Source organism: Leucoraja erinacea, chromosome 3 (genome assembly GCF_028641065.1).
Source record: "Leucoraja erinacea ecotype New England chromosome 3, Leri_hhj_1, whole genome shotgun sequence".
NCBI lineage: Eukaryota > Metazoa > Chordata > Chondrichthyes > Rajiformes > Rajidae > Leucoraja > Leucoraja erinaceus.
The window spans coordinates 99,288,179-99,308,674 of NC_073379.1; the positions used below are offsets into that span (position 1 = coordinate 99,288,179).

Consider the following 20,496-nt stretch of genomic DNA (forward strand, 5'->3'; position numbering starts at 1 on the left):
GCAGGGTGAACCCTTGCCGGGGATCACCGGAGAAGAGCTCCGACCGCTGGCCTGCGGCCTATAAGATCCTGAAGCCGCGGTCTCCGATAGGAAAGTGGCTGATTCAGGCGCTCCAAGCCGCGGAGTGTGTTCGACTGTCCCACGCGGAGTTTGGATCATTCCGATGAGAGGGCCTGTTTATGGCCCTAACCACGGGTGAACAAAGGAGGAGGACTGGCTGAACTTTATTGCCTTCCACCACAGTTAATAATGCTGTGGTGGATGCTTGTGCTGAATTCTATTGTGTATTGTGAATTCTTTTTAAGTGTATCGCTGCTGACAATTTAATTTCTCTGCACCTTTGGGTGCATTTGACAAATGAATTTGACTTTGACTTTGAGGGCTGTGAGGTCTGCCCCTCCACCAGGGGGGCGGAGGACAGCAGTCGAAAATAACGTGCAGCGCTGTTTGCTGGTCTGCTCCACACACGCAGGCCACTGATGAACGCAGCCCCCCAACGATGCATGTTGGCGTTGAACCGGCTGACCCCTGTACGGAGCCGGTTCAGGGCGACCCACTCTTGGTGGGGCAGGTCCAAGCCGGGTGGGGCTGTGCTGTTCGGTGCAACAGTGAATTGAGGAGGTCACGAACTGTAACTTATGTTCTGTAACTTCAATACCTGTGTTCCCCTCTCATACACCTTTCCGATTTAAATTGTTCCATCTTTGCAGCAAAGATCCTATAGCGAAGCAAGATAGACTACTCCTTGTAAATGCAATGGGCTGACGTGTAGTACGCAACGGAGCGGAATGTGTGCCTTTTCCCTCCATTTCAGTAACCTGACTCGCAGTGTAATCAATGTTGCAGGGGAACAGTTTGTGTTAATAAATTATAATTCTGAAAATGAGGAGAAGATTTTTATCAAATAACTTATTTTTACGAGGATGTTTCCGTAACTGGCTTCCGTCTCCGCACTAGTTATCTTTGCTTCGCTATGGGATCTTTGGTGCGGAGATGGAAGCCGGTTACGGAAATGGGGCCGAAAATTATCCATGAATCTGCCCATGACCGCACTACGTCTTTTTCGCCGAGTGATCTATCTTGCTTGCTTTTGGATCTTTGCTAAGCTCTTCAGGTCCCTCGATGCGTTCTCCTTCTTTAAGCTGCTCCTTATAATCGGCCACTTTTTAAGCGTATGGTCATTTCAAGTATCTTTCTGCACAATTTTTATTAATTGATAATGCTCCTGTGATGTTATATGATTTTTTTTAAAATATGAAAAGCTAGACTTATTAAGAACCATTGAAGCGATAATTGCCCTGAACGGTCTGTCACACATTATTTTTTATTGTTTATAATGTGTATTATGGAGATACTGATTACAAGTGTCAAAAGGCAGGATAAGTTGGCATTGGCGTTCTTTTCCTCATAATTTTGTCGGGCAGCAATCGAACAACTGCGGTATTTTACTCTGCGCTGAGTGGCAACCTGAACTTTAACTCCTGGTTGCGTTGAAGTTGTGATGTTTACATATTTCAGTCAGGCAGGCTGGAAACAGGCCCTTCGGCCCAACTAATGCGAGTATAGAACATATTTAAGAATTTAAGGCTGAAGGAAGCTATTTTACTTCAAACAGATTAACGTGGGCATTTTTCACTCTGGTTATCAGCGTACCTTGAAATTTAGAATGACTGATTTTTTAAAATGTGTACTACTCTAGAACTTATGCAGTGATCTGCTTATAATTGATAACTTTGGGTAGGATTTGGATTTAAAGAAAATAATTTTCTTGAGCCACCTGTAATTGCAGCAAAATCACATACTTTTCTAAAATTATATGTCCGATATCTTATACTGTGAACAACATTAAGCTAACAGCTCCCTCTGGTGGTCAGTTATATCAATAATAAGACCTAGTTTAACAATTTTACAGTTGTTGAGCCCAAGCCAAGCCAGACTAATTGAATGAGAATGATTTGAATTATTTTAATCAATTGTAGGGCTACTTAACTTTTGCTGAAGTAGCTGAGTCCATTGCATTCATGTTAGCTGACACTAGACCAAGTGCAGACCCATCTGCTCCCCCAACGCAAGATTCCACCACTCACCTGTTCCCCCAAAGTAAGCCGTCCCCCCAACGCAATATTGCACCCCTTCGCATAGTCCTCAACTGCGCAGGCATGGCTTATTTATCCTCATCCCCCAGCACTCCCTCCTCCTCTTCATCCTCCCTCTTCAATCCCTAGAGAGAGAGAGGCGGGGTAGGCGGGGTAGAGGGAGGGGAGTAGGGAGGGAGGGGAGGGAGAGGGGTAAGAGAGCTAGATACGTTTTTTTCCTGAATTGGGTTAGTTTTTGGGCGGAAATACGGTAACCCCTCTACCCCTCCCCATCTCCCTCCTCATTTCCCTCATCCTCCTCCCATTCCTTGCCCCAGGACCTACCCAGGTCGTAGAGCAGCCTGGAACTCGGTCTGGTTCTTGTACTCGGCCCGGCAGTAGACTCGAGCCGTCAGCTCGGCCGCCACCTGGGTACCAGTGCAGGCCCCGTCTACATCTCCGGGTTAGTCCCTGACCCCGGACCCAGGCTCGTCCTTGGTTCCAGCGGAGGCTTCTTTCTCGGTCCCTGTCACGGCTCCATCCCAAGCCCCGGGCTCGGCCCTCACTCCAGTTCCAGCACCAGGCTTGGCTCTAGCCAGGGCCTGCGGCACCACTCTCCCCACCAGTTATGGGTGTCGGGCGCTGGCAGCCGCCGCCACCACTCCTAGTTCACTGCGAGCGCTGGAGTGCCCCTCCCTCCCGGAGTGTCCTGTCCTGCCTTGCGAGTGCATTATGATGTCACTCTTTTGTTTTCCTGAATTGGGTTAGTTTTTGGGCGGAAATACAGTAACCAAATGTTTTTGCTCTCTTGCCCTCCATCCCTCCTCTCCTCCCTCTCACTCTCTACATTCCTGCAATGCTTTGATTTAATGTGTTCTATCCATGCCATTATTATTTGTTTTTACCTGCAGTCTCCCCCCCCTTCCCCACAACTAACGGAGAAGTCTGCATTCCTCTCTGCCCTTGGGCATCCTGCATTTGCATTGTGCCATCATTGGTGTCAATGTCCTTACTGAATCTTTGTACCTCTAATTTTGCCATTTTTATTTAAGGTGTCTAACCTTTTGTACTCTTTCAGTCATTTGATATAATTTTGGTTACTTTTGGCAAGTTAAGCAACTGAGAAGCACCGTGGAATATTTTGCTGTGCAATATGGTTTCACATTATTATCTCCACGTCTGCCCGTGGAAGAATATTTCAAAATATTAAGCATAATTTAATTACGATGACACCTTGTACACTTATCATTTTATTTCAGCCAATCTGATAAAGAATCGGGCTCAAGTTCTGGGAGCAGCAGTGATGGAAGCAGCAGCCAATCTGATAGCAATGACTCCAGTGAATCTGGCAGTGGTTCAGACTCAGCCAGCCAATCTGATTCAGATTCATCCGGTTCAGGAAGTAACACATCTAGAGGAAAGCGACCAATCGAAAGCAAAGTTCTAAAGACTGATGGAGCAGAGGTGAATATGATAAATATGTTAGTGTGACTATTTGATATTAATTTGTAATACTAGATTTGATTCAAATTTGAAAAAAATATTTCTAGAAGTTGCAGTTAATGCATCTTAATCATTAGAATGCCATCGGTCATTTTATGTTTAATGAGCGGCAAAAAGTCTTGCCAGATTATATTAAATTTCCTTGCCCCAAGTTATTTTATATGTTTGCTTTCATTTTTGGGTTATACAAAGCAATCATAGCCAAATAACTCTCACATTGCTAGTTGTAGAAAAATCAACTTGTCTGAAATCTTAAAGGTTCATATTGTTTCAGTAGAGGGGCAAAGTTTTTTTGTCATATTAGCTCTTTAAAGTTTGGATTACCTTTAAGTTTAACATTTTGACATGCTATTGCTCAATCTTGCAGTTTTGGAAATCAAATCCAAGTATATTGGCTGTGCAGAGATCTGGAATGTTAAGAAAACAACAGCTACAACAGCAGCAGCTTTCTTCAAACAACAGTTCAGAGGTTTGAAAATTGATTAAAATAATCCCCAAGTTACCTTTAGTCCACCAGCATTGACTGATCCTTCAGTGAGGGTGCACCGTTTAACATAGGAGACCAGGACATTTTGCTCTTGCAGCTTGCAATAATAGTTATATTCCATTGAGTGCACATTGAGGAAAATATATTCAGAGATTCTACAGTAGCAGAGTAACTCTAGGTTGCTCAGCAGAACTTGATTGATTCCGAGGTTCACAGGTATTCAGTATTAATTTCATTTTTACAGATTAAGATTACATCTTGAAATATTTTTAGTAACCCCAGTGTATGCTCTAGGTCACTAAAGCCAGTGTTCAGGGATTCTAATGTAATTTAAAAAAAAAGTTTATCTCTGAACTGTGGTTATAGTTGGGGATGTATTATGTACAGTCAATTGAACTGCAGTAACATTCTGATGATCTGGTACCTTTGGACGTTTGGTTTGTGGGAAGGGAAGCTGGCCCTAATGAACCTGATGCCAAAATATCAAGGTTTTCAAATCTGGTAGCAGGTTATCAGAGTTTTACTGTGGTCTGCATTTGTAGATAAATTAAGAACATAAATAGTAGATATTTAATGCTTACTTGTGCATGAAAAGCTCGATCTCTGGAATGTAATTATAAAATTGTATTCCTTGCTTACCACTCCTCTCATAAGTAGTCTGTGTTGCAATTTTGTGCTGTTTATTTCAATTAGTGAAATGAAAGCAATAAGAATTGTTTGCATTTATATTTAACATTGGAAAATTTGTATTACTTTGATACTTAAGGAGGACTCATCAAGCAGTGACGACTCTGATGACGACTCGTCCTCTGAGGACACTGCCAGACATGTAAAACGCAGAGAGTAAGCTTATATTTGTGATTATTTATGACTAATGATGCCTTTTTTATCTGGTCTATAGCTAGTACAGCATTTTTGCAGACAGCTCATTGACTCAAAATGCATAGTTAAGAAACAAGAGAATGTCACAGTGGCACTTAGAGGACATCCTGGATGCTTGACGAGTGAGTCAATATGGATATAGTTCAGGAATAAGAAAGGTGCAGCCTCTGTTTTACTATCTTGGCCTTTAGTAAAACTGATAGCCAGAAGGTGATAGGGGAACATATGTACGCAGATTATGGAAAGATGTAAATTCAACACGGTAGTTGTAGTGAATGACTTTAATTTTCACAATATTAGACATATTATGGAAACAGGCCATTCAGCTCAACACTTCCATGCTGACAAAATCCCCATCTAAGTGTCTCATTTGTCTGTGTTTCTATTCCCTATCTCTTCACTCTATCTATTCCCTCTCATGCTTTTGCACTCCACCTATCAGATCGTCCTGCAGTCTCCTACACTCCAAGGATTAAAGTCCTAACCTGCCCAATCTTCCTACAGCTCATGCCCTTGAGTCCTGGCAACATCCTTGTAAATCTTATTTAACTCTTTCCACCTTACTGGCATTTTTATTGCTATTAATAATAATTACTATTACTCCCAGTCACTCAGCTACACTTTCTCTAGAGGCTTTTACTTTTACGTCCAGCGTAGCATGAGTGACTTTGTCATAGGTTTGCTGAAATCTACATACTCTCAAATGCACTGCCTGTTTTACCTTTTCAAAAATGTTGATAATGTAATTCGATTTGACCTTCCTGTAACACATCCAGATGGACTGTCCTTTATTAATCAATAAATTCCTACATGAAGATTTAAACTGTCCCGCAGCAATGCCTTCATAACAAGAGGATTTCAGTATAGGAGTAGAGAGGTTCTTCTGCAGTTGTATAGGGCTCTGGTAAGACCACATCTGGAGTATTGCGTACAGTTTTGGTCTCCTAATTTGAGGAAGGACATCCTTGTGATTGAGGCAGTGCAGCGTAGGTTCACGAGATTGATCCCTGGGATGGCGGGACTGTCACATGAGGAAAGATTGAAAAGACTAGGCTTGTATTCACTGGAGTTTAGAAGGATGAGGGGGATCTTATAGAAACATAAAATTATAAAAGGACTGGACAAGCTAGATGCAGCAAAAATGTTCCCAATGTTGGGCGAGTCCAGAACCAGGGGCCACAGTCTTAGAATAAGAGGGCATTTAAGACTGAGGGGAGAAAAAACTTTTTCACCCAGAGAGTTGTGAATTTGTGGAATTCCCTCCCACAGAGGGCAGTGGAGGCCAAATCACTGGATGGATTTAAGAGAGAGTTAGATAGAGCTCTAGGGGCTAGTGGAGTCAAGGGATATGGGGAGAAGGCACGCACGGGTTATTGATTGGGGACGATCAGCCATGATCACGATTAATGGCGGTGCTGGCTCGAAGGGCTGAATGGCCTCCTCCTGCACCTATTTTCTATTTTTCTAATAATTTCCATTATGTTCATGCTGCTGTGATTAAATCTCCTGTAATTCATTTGTTTATCAGTTAATTTTTTTTAAATAACTAATAACATCTCTCCTTTTGCTGCAGAGAATTAGATCAGAGCTGCTGCACTTTCCTTTATTTTTGACAATTCTGAGGTTTATTTCATTCAGACATTGTACCTAATCTATTTTCAAAGGTGCTCAACTGTTTAAAACTTGCTTTGTAACTCAGTTTCCAATATTTTAAACATTTTCTCCTCGGTTATACCGTTGCAATGCATCCTTATTTTGTGATGGCAGTCTCATTAATTGAGAACTTTGCTCACATCCTTCACCCTGCACATTTAATTATAGTTTTGGTCCATAATAGGTTCCTCTACGCTTCCACATAACTTACTTTTTGTAAGGGTTTTATTCCGTTCTATCTTTGCCCACTGGCACCTCATTTTTTTTTCCTTCAATTGTGACCTCTCCCCCCTCTTCCATCATATTTGATGAATTCTCAACTGTTTATTTTCCTTTCTTGCACCTCTGCATCTCCTGCATCCCACACAGATGAAGAATAGGGTTCTTGTTGTCCTCTCTTTCCAGCCTCCACTTAAAATCTCTGCTGTTCCCATATAGCCAGTGAAAATGCAGAATCTGTAGTTGCATATCTTCCCTTCTGACAATTTGGGGCCACAAACTTTTCTTCCAATTGAAGCGGTGATTCACTTGTAGTGCTTCCAGGTAAGTGCCTTGGTGTCTACAGTATTATTTGGAAAATCCAAATTCAGATTGAGAGTGCTTTACATAACACAAAATACAAACCCAATCTACAAGGGTGATCCTGAGCCTGTCAGTATAATCCCCCATCCCTCCATTTCTGTCTTCTCTGTCTTTGGCCTCTTGTATTTTGCCAACAAATCCCAAGGAACAACATCTGATTTTCCCACTGGCAATATTGCAGCTCTCATGTCTCTGCATTAATGTCACCATTTCAGATGATCAGCCTTTCCAGTTTGTTTCAGAACAGTGGTGATATTTCCAGTATTTTCTCACATTTCTAATTCCCTGCAATTCATTTTTATATCTCTCAATTTCACCTCCCTTTCTCTCTACCCAGTTCTTATTCATCTTCTACTTCTTGCCCAGACAGATCAACTGCAGTTAATAAGTGGAGTCACACATTCTGAGGTTCCCAACCCAAGATGTCAGTCTATTGTCTGGCAGAGCTAGTTGGCTATATTATCTCATATTAGAAATGGTTATTGACTACAGGAAATGCAAATGTTGCTCGCTACTTACCAGAATCACAAAAATGATTATGTGGACAGCATGGATTTCTGCCAATTCTCAGTTCCCAAAAGTAGTATGTCCAAAAGCTTAACACTATTGTGGCTATTTGTTAAGAGCATACAACCTCTCAAAAAATAGCCTCAATAGTTGTTGTGCAACTGGTTGTGAGGATAGTTATAGGTCACCTATTATTATCATTGAGACTATTTTAAAAAGTTAGAAAATGTTTACACACTTTATTAGAAATAATTCAAATCTCTTCACTCCGAGGCTGTAAATATCTGAAATAATGTTTTAATGGTGATAAATATACTATTTTCTTTCAATTGATCTTTGGTTGTGGATTTTACTGGCATGTTTGTATTTATTGGCCATTACTAATTGCTCCAAAGAGATGGTAAAAGTGGACTTCATGAATGCTGTTGTCGTTTTGAAATTATACTCTCATTGGTTGATGGCTATATCCAGCATTGATTAAAAAAATAATTTAGTCTGGGTGAGCCTATTTTATTGTTTTCCATAATAGTGAAATAATGTATAAATTAGTATCCCTTAATGTGATGCTATTTCCTCTCTAGTGAAGACTGGCAGATGTCCGGTTCTGAGGAGGAAGAAGATCGAGAGAAGAGTACCTCAGGAGACAGCGAATCTGATTACCAGCCCAACAACAAAGTGAAAAGCAGAAAACCACAGTGCAGGTAAAACTTTGAAGAACTTATAGAGGTCTACCACTGATTTTCCGGCACCCTTGTTTCAAGAGCGTTTCTGGATTATTCGTTCTGATGGAGCAGCAGAGGTCATGGCATCTGAGAGGAGTCCAAAGTTACCATAATACTCTACCTCGGCAGCTGAGGAGCCTGCAAAGTCGACCACTGAAGTCAACTATGGGAACGGTGCTGCTGGCTCCGGCTGGGCTGGAGTTCCTGAGCCTCGGCTGCAGGGAGCAAATTTGACCTGCGGATCGTCCGTGGAAGTCAGTTAAGGGAACAGGGAACAGATCTGTTGCTTCTGGCCGGGCTGGTGTTCCAAAGCCTCTGGCCGCAGGAGGCAAATGCAACTTTCCAATCAGCGCGGAAGTCCAGATGAGGACTCGATCGACCACCTCACCTCATGAAGGTCCCCCCCCCCCATCAGTCTGAAGAAGGGTTTCGGCCCGAAACGTTGCCTATTTCCTTCGCTCCATAGATGCTGCTGCACCCGCTGAGTTTCTCCAGCATTTTTGTGTACTGGAAAATTGGTGATGGACCTGTAATACGTAATTGACTTTTCTAACTGACTGTTAGTTCTTCAAAAGGCATACTGAATTTCTACACAATGCAGGATGAATATGAATGTACTTTTATCACAATCTTTATTGAAGTAATGTTAATGCTTATTGGATTAAGACTAAAAACTAGATATTTCTCATTGATGTAGTAATTTTTTCAGGCTCCCCCACATTACCAGTATGTAAGTATGAATGTCATTGAGGGCTTGATTTGGGTTGGATACTATGTCTGACCTGATTAGACTTGGAAAATATGTAGATATGTTACTTATACCAAGCATGTGTTTAATGAATACAATAGGTTACAGCTATACAGGCAGCTGTTTCCTGTTAATGAGCCATTTTTCCACCCATGCTTTTAGAGTCCCTTTTATTCTATGGGCTTCAACGTTGTTGATCTTAGTGCAGCTCAACAGAATAACATTAACCAATTGAGGCGACCAGAAAGTAAGTCTATTAGCAGATAGATTTCATGCTTAACGTCCAGAAAATATGAGTTGGACACTTTGATCATAAAGTTCCTATTCTGAAGTACATTCTCACATTTCACTGCTTTTCTTCTGTGGACAGTGATATGAAATCATATCACTATGTTACTTGGTCTAAGTCACATGAGAGTGCAAGTGAAGTTGGTTGTCTGCCATTTAGATGTTGGACTGTATCTTGCATTACCCACTATCCACACATGCAGAGACAATAAGAGCAGATTTATATCCTCACTGCAAGTTATCAATTCTCGCTGCCCTGAAAAATAGTAGAATGTTAGGAAGAGCACAGTGATCCGACGGATAGTGCTGCCTTTTCAAGGGTCCAGCAACTTTGGGTCAGCACTGGCCTCTTATTCCTGTCTGTAGAATTTGCACAATCTCCTTGTGACATTGTGGGTTTCAACCAGGTGCTTTAATTTCCTTCTATATCTTAAATCCATGGTGGTTGTTAGGTTAAATGGATAGTGAAAATTATCACTATCATTTGGAATAAGTAGGGGTGTTAATGAGCAAGTGTGCAAAGAGTTTATATTGAGGATAGTGAGGTAAATGGGATTGCTCTGAGAGCTGACATAATTAACTCTTTCAGAACAGGCATATGTCCTGAAAGACTGTGCACCATATGCAATACTCCCCTAATTTTGTTTGGATTAAAGGATGTGCCAGACCATCAGTTGCTGGAAAATCGGTGGTGTACCTGTATAAAGTGTCTTGAACGTTCTGGGAATTTAAGGCATAAAGTAAATGTGTGATTTACTTTGTCCTTGCATCCGTTACATCAAAATGAGTTAGAATGGTTGTAGATAGAGAGAAGTTGTGAACCAGCTGCAATTCTTCATTTGGTGTACGTAAGGATGTTTCCATAAATCAGTTTGACTTCAGAGGAAAATGTAATTTGCAGGAATGGTCTGCACCTACAATTTAACATTGAGATATACATTTTCATTTAAGACTTTCCTGGCTTGCTGACAGCTTCCTTCCACTTAAGAAATGTTGTTTGAGCTAAATTTGAGTTCAATTTTAGTAAAATGTTATAAGATTTGTATACAATGAGCAGCATTTTTAAAGTACAACAGTTTTCCAATCTTTATGCATAGTCCCTTCTATATAAAGAGAGGAATTAATTGTGTTAAAGGGTTCATTGTCTCATAAATTTGGCAAGCTCTCGAATAGCATTTTCAGTCGGCATCACCTCTCCATAATTAACTGACTTTAACTGTTGCATGGAATATGTTTAATTGAGAAATGAAGTTTTTCATCTGGATGAGTTTTTCATCTGGATGTGTCCTCAATTTTTGCCTGAGGATTTGGTGTTAAATTTAAATTGGATTTCAAACTAATTCTAGAACAGGGGTGGCATGATGTTGTTGCCTTACACCACCAGAGACCCGTGTTCGATCATGACTACGGGTGCTGTCTGTATGGAGTTTGTACTTTCTCCCCGTGACCGCGTGGGTTTTCTCCGGGTGCTTCGGTTTCTGCCAACATTCCAATGACTGACAGGTTTGTAGGTTAATTGGCTTTGTTACAAATTGTAAATTGTCCCTAGTGTGTAGGATAATGCTGGTGAACGGGGATTAGTGATAGACGCGGACTCAGTGGGCCAAATGGCCTGTTTCCGTGCTGTATCACTAAACTAAACAAACATGTCTATTTTCTAGTCTATAATATATGCCCGAGCCAACACCCCTTTTCCCCCCAGGTCAGCAGCTAAGTAACTAAACGCTTCTAACGTGCTATCACTGCCTGGTCTGCTCAGGCATTCACATGCACAGCAATTCACGCAATAATTAACGCTCAGGAAAATGAAAACCATGCACAATTTCTTAATTTTATTGAGAAGAAATTAATTCATAAGGATTGAAAGAATCTATGCAGGAGTAAATGATTTTTCTGCGTTGACTAGATGTTTTGGGGTTGACTGCGGATTGAGTTGAGGAATTGCAAAGGCAAGAAGACACTAATTGGTGTTATCTACAGACCCCCAAATAGTAGCCCGGATGTAGGGTGTAATTTGCAGCAGGAGTTAAAACTGGCATGTAACAAAGGTAATGCCACTGTGGTGATGGGGGATTTCAATATGCAGGTAGACTGGGAAAATCACGTTGGTTCAGGACCCCAAGAAAGAGAGTTTGTAGAGTGCCTCCGAGATGGATTCTTAGAGCAGCTTGTAATGGAGCCGACCAGAGAAAGGGCAATTCTGGATTTAGTGTTGTCCAATTAACCAAATTTGATAAGAGAACTCGAGGTAAAGGAACAGCTTGGAGGTAGTGATCATAATATGATTAGTTTTAATCTGCAATTTGAGAAGGAGAAGGTTAAATCGGAGGTGTCTGTGATGCAGTTGAACAAAGGGGACTATGAAGGCATGAGAGAGGAGCTGGCCAAGGTAGACTGGAAAGGGATCCTAGCAGGAATGACAGTGGAACAGCAATGGCAGGAATTTCTGGGCATAATCCTGAAGACGCTGGATCATTTCATTCCAAAAAGGAAGAAAGATTCTAATGGGAGTAGGAGTCAACTGTGGCTAACAAGAGAAGTTAGGGATAGAATAAAACTAAAAGAAAAGATGTATAACACAGCAAAGAGTAGCTGGAAGCCAGAGGATTGGGAAACTTTCATAGGACAACAGAAGGAAATAAAACGGGCAATACGGGCTGAAAAGATGAAGTACGAGGGGAAGCTGGCCAGGAATGTAAAGAAGGACAGTAAAAACTTCTTTAGGTATGTTAAGGGAAAAAGAGTAGCAAAGTCAAATGTGGGTCCCTTGATGGCAGACACGGGTGAAATTGTTATGGGGAGCAAGGAAATGGCAGAAGAGTTGAGCAGGTACTTCGGATCTGTCTTCACTAAGGAAGACACAAACAATCTCCCAGAAGTACTGGAGGACAGATGATCGAAGGGTGTCGAGGAACTGAAAGACATTTTCATTAGACGAGAAATAGTATTGGGTAGGCTAATGGGACTGAAGGATGATAAATCCCCTGGGCCTGATGGACTGCATCCCAGGGTCCTCAAGGAGGTGGCTCTAGAAATAGTGGAATCATTGGTGATCATTTTCCAATGTTCAATAGATTCAGGATCAGTTCCTGTGGATTGGCGGATAGCTAATGTTATCCCAGTTTTCAAGAAAGGAGCGAGGGAGAGAAAACGGGGAATTACAGACCATTTAGCCTGACTTTAGTGGTGGCAAAAATGCTGGTCAATTATTAAAGAGGTAATAATGGGGCGTTTGGATAGCAGTAAAAGGATTAGTCTAAGTCAGCATGGATTTATGAAAAGAAAATCATGCTTGACTAATCTTCTGTAATTTTTTGAGGATGTGACAAGTAAAATGGATGAAGGGGTGCCAGTGGATGTAGTGCATCTAGACTTTCAGTAAGCCTTTGATAATGTCCCGCGCGGGAGACTGGTGACTAAAATTAGAGCACATGGTATTGGGGGTAGGGTGCTGACATGGATAGAAAATTGGTTGGGAGACAGGAAGCAAAGAGTAGGAGTGAACGGGTCCTTTTCAGAATGGCAAGCAGTGGCGAGTGGAGTGCCGCAAGGCTTGGTGTTGGGGCCGCAACTATTTACCATATATATTAATGATTTGAAAGAGGGAATTAGGACCAACACTATAAGTTTGCGGATGACACAAAGCTGGGTGGCAGTGTGAACTGTGAAGAGGATGTTAGGAGGTTGCAGGGTGACCTGGACAGGTTGGTGAGTGGGCAGATGCGTGGCAGATGCAGTATAATATAGATACATGTGAGGTTATCCACTTTGGGGGCAAAACAAGGGGGCAGATTATTATCTCAATGGGGTTAGGTTAGGTAAGGGGGAGGTGCAGTGAGACCAGGGTGTCCTTGTACACCGGTCACTGAAAGTTGTCGTGCAGATACAGCAGGCAGTGAAGAAAGCTAATGGAATGTTGGCCTTCATAACAAGAGGATTTCAGTATAGGAGTAAAGAGGTTCTTCTGCAGTTGTCTAGGGCTCTGGTAAGAACACATCTGGAGTATTGCGTACAGTTTTGGTCTCCTAATTTGAGGAAGGACATCCTTGTGATTGAGGTAGTGCAGCGTTGGTTCACGAGATTGATCCCTGGGATGGCGGGACTGTCATGAGAAAAGATTGAAAAGACTAGGCTTGTATTCACTGGAGTTTAGAAGGATGAGGGATTATCTTATAGAAACATATAAAATTATAAAAGGACTGGACAAGCTAGATGCAGGAAAATTGTTCCCAATGTTGGGAGAGTCCAGAACCAGGGGCCACAGTCTTAGAATAAAGGGGAGGCCATTTAAGACTGAGGTGAGAAAAAACCTTTCCACCCAGAGAGTTGTGAATTTGTGGAATTCCCTGCCACAGAGGGCAGTGGAAGCCAAATCACTGGATGGATTTAAGAGAGAGTTAGATAGAGCTCTAGGGGCTAGTGGAGTCAAAGGATATGGGGAGAAGGCAGGCACGGGTTATTGATTGGGGACGATCAGCCATGACCACAATGAATGGCGGTGCTGGCTCGAAGGGCCAAATGGCCTCCTCCTGCACCTCTTTTCTATGTTTCTATGCCTAGTTTACAGGGAGGAGGTACAGAGGTTAATAGATGCTGGTGCTCAGAAAATTACGTAGCACTCAATACCAAAAAACAAAAGAGCTCATCGACTTCAGGAAGAAGCAGGGTGACCATCCCCCACTGCACATCAATGGAGAAAGAGTGGACAGAGTCTCCAGTTTCAGGTTCTTGGGCACCCACATCTCAGCAGATATCATGTGGTCAACTAACACGCACTCCCTGGTCAAGAAGGCACAACGACGGCTTTACTTCCTAAGATCATTCAGGAAAGTCAACTTGCCACAACAGCTGTTAGTGTCATTCTACTGTTGCTCCATGCTGTTGCTCCAGGAGAGTGTCCTGACACATGGCATCCTGGTGTGTTATGACAACAGTTCTGTGGCTGACGAGAAGGCTCTGCAGAGTGTCATCAACACAGCCCAGAAGATCACCAACACACACATCTGCCTGCCCTGGAAGATCTATAGCTCCTGTTGCCTGCGGAAGGCTTCACGCATCCTAAAGACCCATGTCATCCCGCACATCACTTGTTTGCCCTTCCGCCCTCAGGAAAGCGTTACAGGTCCATCAAATCACACACCACAAGATTAACAAACAGTTCTACCCCAAGGCCATCGCCACTCTTAGCCAATATTTTGTACTGCTATAACATTATACGGTGGAATATTGCACATTCTGACGACGTTTTTCTTGCCGTTTTTGCTGTTTTCATTGTTGTCATTTATTTATCTGATACATTGGAGTTCCGCTCGGGCAGTGCGCCTGAAATTTTGTTGTATGTATTTACAATGACAATAAAGTGTTATTATTATTTCAGGTATTTTTTTCAAAGAATGGAAATGTACAACTATGAAACACCTGCCTGCTAAAATATATATTTTAGAGCCATTGTTGCTTATGACCTTGAGTTAGCAGGAAAATAATGTAGCTACCATCTTATATTGTACTCTGTTATTAAAGAGCCAAAACAAAAAAGATAAAGAAGGGAAAAGGACTGAAGAGACCGGCTGAATCATCAGATGACGACGACGATGATGATGAACATAAGAGGGCTTCTCGTCGTCAGGCAACAGTAAATGTCAGCTACAAGGAAGATGAAGATGCAAAAACAGATTCGGACGATTTGCTTGAAATCTGTGGGGAGGATCTTCCTCCTCCCCCAGAGGACGAAGAAGAATTTGAAACATTAGAGAGAGTAATGGAATCGCGAATTGGAAGAAAAGGAGGTAAATTATTACTCTTCATATGCATGGAAAAGTACCATTTAAAATAATGGCACTTGCCAAATAATGAATTGATATAAGCAAAATGATTTTACCAGTATAATTTGGGCAATTTGTGTATTGTCTGGTATGTACAATCCTTATTATCTATATACTTCCTTGAATTTTAGATTATGTTCCCACCCTTGGTAGAACAGATAGACAATAGGTGCAGGAGTAGGCCATTTGGCCCTTCCAGCCAGCACCGCCATTCAATGTGATCATGGCTGATCATCCCCAATCAGTACCCCCGTTCCTGCCTTCTCCCCATATCCGCTGACTCCGCTATTTTTAACAGCCCTATCTAGAGCCTTATCTAGCTCTCTCTTGAAAGCATCCAGAGAACGTGCCTCCATCGCCCCCTGAGGCAGAGAATTCCACAGACTCACCACTCTTTGTGAGAAAAGTGTTTCCTCGTCTGTTCTAAATGGCTTACTCCTTATTCTTAAACTGTGGCCCCTGGTTCTGGACTGCCCCAACATCGGGAACATGTTTCCTGCCTCTAGTGTGTTCAAGCCCTTAACAATCTTAAATGTTTCTTCTCATCCAATGAGTTTCAATGAGATATCCTCTCATCCTTCTAAAATCCAGAGTGTACTAGCCCAGCTGCTCCATTCTCTCAGCATATGATAGTCCCGCCATCCCTGGATATGGCAAAATGTGTTGGAAGCTTCATTATTTTTTTTATGAAATGGGTCTTAATAAGGCATGAAATTTGTGAAGCATCAACAGAAGAGTGTCAAGGCTATTATGTTTTTATCAGGCCTCTTTGATACACCAGTAACTAACTTTACCTTTTGGAATACATTTCCAGGAATGGGAATTGAATCGGGTGTCATTACGATGCACTCTATAGCCATTTAGTTAGTTTTGCTGATTAGTTTTATGTTTTTATTTTGTTTTCTAGTAGTTGTTAATAAAAAGTGCAAGTCCAAGAGTGCTGAGGTTTTGTTGGGAGATGCTAAGTCCGGTTGAAAAATAAAGTATTTCACATGTCCGACAAAATATATATATCTGTGCAAATGCTAAAAAAAAATCCCCCTTCCCTCTCTCTTCTCACCACATGAAGTTAGTAATCGCTGACATTTTTTTAATGGCTTTGAATAGCTCCAGTATTTCTGAGTTATTTTTGTGCGAGGAATGTCTGCACATGTAGTTGGGTTTATTATGTTGCATGTAGGAGGTCAACACAGCGAGCACATCGTGCTCAAGCATACTCAAATCCTCCAGGGGAGTGATAGACAGGCTGTGCTGTTCTGGATAATACATATGGTAGGAGATTGAAAGTTGGGATATTACAATAATCAGTTGTTAATAGCAAAGTTTTAACAAGATTGAGTCGAGGTGAAAAATATTCCTGTTAAATGTTAATGCATAATGAGTTCTTGCAATAAAGCAATCAATGGAAAGTAATCCAAATGAAAATTAAATTGTAAATGAAGGTTTTAGTTTGATATTTTATAACACTTCCTGCTGATTTAGCAACTGGTGCTGCCACCACTACCTATGCAGTAGAGGCTGAGGGTGAACCCAATAGTGGTTTTGACCCTTTGGTGGAGGTTGGAGAACAGCAGTATTTAATTAAATGGAAGGGATGGTCTCACCTCCACAACACCTGGGAGAGTGAAGAAACGCTTTTGCAACAAAATACAAAAGGAATGAAGAAATTGGAGAACTATAAGAAAAAGGATGAGGAGACCAAACGATGGTATGTAATGTCGATGTATCTTTCCTTTTAACATATCCTGACACATATCTTTCTGAAACCATACATTTTGTACTATTTTGTTTCTTTGCAACTATACCAATTATTTTCTGCTGGCATTCATTGTTTTTATGGGATGGTTCAGTGCTGCCCCAGATACTATCCCAAGTTCTTGTTGGGTCTCATTGGTGTTTGTGTGGAATTTGCATGTTCTCTCTGGGTTGGGTTTTTCGGTCAGTACTCTGGTTTCCTTCCAGTTCTCAGATACACTGGCTGTTGGGTTAATTGGCCATTGCAAATTAGACCCTATCAAACACTGCATCTACCTAGGAGGTGGTGTTATTTGAGCACATCCATAAACGGGTTTACCGGTAAAAACTATCAATGACATTATAAGAAACCGATTCGGGTTTTGCCTTCAGCTGCAAACCAATATAACTTTTCTTGCTTCCCCGATTTTTAAAAACTGCATACTTGGTTTCAAACCATCCTCTAATTAGGCACTTGGACAGAAACAAGGATTTTTCATTAGTTTGCATTTCTGCCATTGGAGAGATTTATGTTTTTTTTTAATCAATTATAGTAATATTTAATATCTTATTACTGGAACTGTTTGAAACCATTCCTGTCTGTTAACATACTGTAAAATAAAAGTTTGTATGTAATGACCAGCTATCCCAACTTCATACAGATTTTCAGGATTTTTATGGTGATTGGATCATATATAGGACAGTTTTTGGAGATGTACAGAATAACTGAACAACAGTGCATTCAGAAAGTATTCAGACCCCTTCACTTTTTCTATATTTTGTTACGTTACAGCCTTATTTTAAAATTGATTAAATTATTTTTTTTTTTAATTAAAATTGTTTTAATTTTTATTGGAAGCAATTGTACAAAGATAAAACATTCGGCATCTAATATTATACAATTATTGTACAGCTTCATTTTTAACCTTATCACCTAAACTATGAAAATGAAAAAAGAAAAGAAAAAGAGAAAACAAGAAAGGAAAAAAGTGATAAGATAGATTGAAAAAGAACAAAAGAAAGACCCCCTAAACCACCAAAGTAGTACGGCCGAAAGATATAGAAATAAGAAAAAAGAAAAAGAAAGGTGGAGATAGATGGCGCAATGGGCTAAGTGTTCGGCTGGTGACCGGAAGGTAGCTGGTTCGAATCCCGCTTGGAGTGCATACTGTCGCTGTGTCCTTGGGCAAGACACTTCACCCACCTTTGCCTGCATGTGAATGTGTGTGAGTGATTGGTGGTGGTCGGAGGGGCCGTAGGCGCAGATTAGCAGCCACGCTTCCGTCAGTCTGCCCCAGGGCAGCTGTGGCTACAGAAGTAGCTCATCACCACCGAGTGTGACAGGAGTGAATGAATAATGCGCTGTAAAGCGCCTTGAGTATCCAGAAAGGCGCTAAATGAATCCCATCATCATCATCAGATATACCTTGCCACTGGTCCCCTCCCCCGCCCACCGCACCCAACACGGCATCGGATTTAAATTTAAATTTGTGTTGCACCATGCTATTCTTGTACGAATTCGGTGAAGGGTGTCCATGTCTTGAGAAATTGGTCTGTTTTTCCGCCAAGACTAGCCGAATGTTTTCCAAATGTAGTGTCTTGGACATGTTTGTGATGCACATCCTCACTGTAGGGACTGTTGTCTGTTTCCAAAATTTAAGTATTAGTTTTTTTTCGCCGTTATCAGGCCATAGTTGAGGAAACGTCTTTGAAATACCGTTAGCTCGGAACAGGCCTCTGACACACCTAGTGTGATCAATTTTATGTCGGGATCCAATTTTGTTTTAAGTATTTTGGAAAAGATATCAAAGATTCCCCTCCAGAAGTTTTGTAATTTTGTACAGGAAGCAAAAGAGTGGGTTATAGTCGCTTCTTGGAGGAGACATTTATCACAAATAGGAGAGACATTTGAGAAGATCTTATTAAATTTAAACTTTGAATAATAGAGTCTATGCAGTATTTTAAATTGTATTAGCGAGTGCCTAACATTAAGAGAACAGTAGTGTGTATATATAGAAGACTTTCCTCCCAACTATCCTTTGAAATTGTTAAACCCAATTCGTCTTCCCAAGCTCGCCTAATTATTTCCGACTATGGGATTTGTCAATTTAAAAGGGTGTTATAGAGGTACGATATTAATTTATTTGAGTCTGACTTTCTATTCAATCAATCAATCAGTCAATCAACCTTTATTGTCATCTTGCAAGCAACAGTTGTACAGTGCAAAATGAAAAGACGTTTCCCAGTGAATAGCGGAGCATCGCACATGAAATTTAAAACATATCACACATAATAACACTAAAAACAATCCAGTCCCTGATGGAACAGTATAAATAGTTAAAAACAGGTCAAACACAATGTTAAAATACAATAAACCAATCATAAAAATGTCCGGGGCAGCTGATTTGAGTGGCCAGTGCCAGTTATTAAAGTGTCCGTGCCAGCCGCAGAATCAAGTGACTGTGAGTACAGAGTGACTGTTTAGCAGCCTCACAGCCTGTGGTAGGAAGCTGTTTAGCAGTCTTGTAGTCCGGGCTTTGATGCTTCGATATCTCTTGCCTGATGGCAGGAGATCCAGGTGTATGTGGAGGGGGTGCAGTTTGTCCTTAGCAATTCTCTGAGCTTTTTTCAGACAGCGGCTCTGGAACAGTTCTTGTACCGAGGGTAGGGAGACACCAATGATCCTCTCTGCTCCCCTCACTACCCTCTGCAGAGCCATCCTGTCCGAGCAGTTGCAGGTGCAGTACCACGTATTTATGCAGTACGCGAGTACAGACTCCACCGTACCCCTGTAGAAAGTCCTGAGGATGTTGGTGGGGAGTGAGGCCTGTATGCATTCATCTAGTATATCTCTTTTTTTTATCATCAATTTACACACAATACCCCAGAATGAAGAAGCGAAAACAGGTGTTTAGAATTTTTTGCAAACTAATTAAAAATAAATAACTGAAATATCACATTTAAATAAGTATTCAGGCTCTTTGCTATGACACTCAAAATTGATCTTGGGTTCATCCTGTTTCCATTGATTATCCTTGAGATATTTCTACAACTTGATTGGAGTCCACCAGTGGTAAATTAAATTGATTGGACATGATTTGGAAAGGCACACACCTGTCTATATAAGGTCCCACAGTTGACAGTGCATGTCAGACAAAAATCAAGCCATGAAGACAAAGGAATTGTCCATAGACCTCCGAGACAGGATTGTGGCGAGACACAGATCTGGGGAAGGGTATAAAACAATTTCTGCAGCATTGCAGGTCCCGCAGAGCACAGTGGCCTCTCATTCTTAAATGGAAGAATTTTGGAACCACCAGGACTCTTCTTAGGACTGGCCGCCGGCCAAACTGAGCAATCAGGGGAGAAGGGCCTTGATCAGGGAGGTAACCAAGAACCCAATGGTCACTCTGACCGATATCCAGAGTTCCTCTGTGGAGATGGGAGAACCTTCCAGAAAGACAACTATATCTGCATCACTCCACCAATCAGG

The 20,496-nt window shown here is 41.5% G+C and overlaps 1 protein-coding gene across 6 annotated transcripts in view; it reads left to right on the top strand.

The window, feature by feature from the left end:
- Positions 1-20,496, top strand: part of chd1 (chromodomain helicase DNA binding protein 1) — a 142,507-nt gene that overhangs the window by 44,725 nt on the left and 77,286 nt on the right. For 5 of the 6 annotated variants that reach the window (XM_055633274.1, XM_055633271.1, XM_055633272.1 and 2 more), the window contains exons 3-8: positions 3,335-3,539; positions 3,946-4,047; positions 4,832-4,908; positions 8,271-8,390; positions 14,968-15,233; positions 16,752-16,977. In XM_055633274.1, the coding sequence (XP_055489249.1) occupies positions 3,335-3,539; positions 3,946-4,047; positions 4,832-4,908; positions 8,271-8,390; positions 14,968-15,233; positions 16,752-16,977 (996 nt within the window). The remainder of the gene's footprint in view (positions 1-3,334; positions 3,540-3,945; positions 4,048-4,831; positions 4,909-8,270; positions 8,391-14,967; positions 15,234-16,751; positions 16,978-20,496) is intronic. The other variant, XM_055633276.1, reaches the window with a different exon arrangement.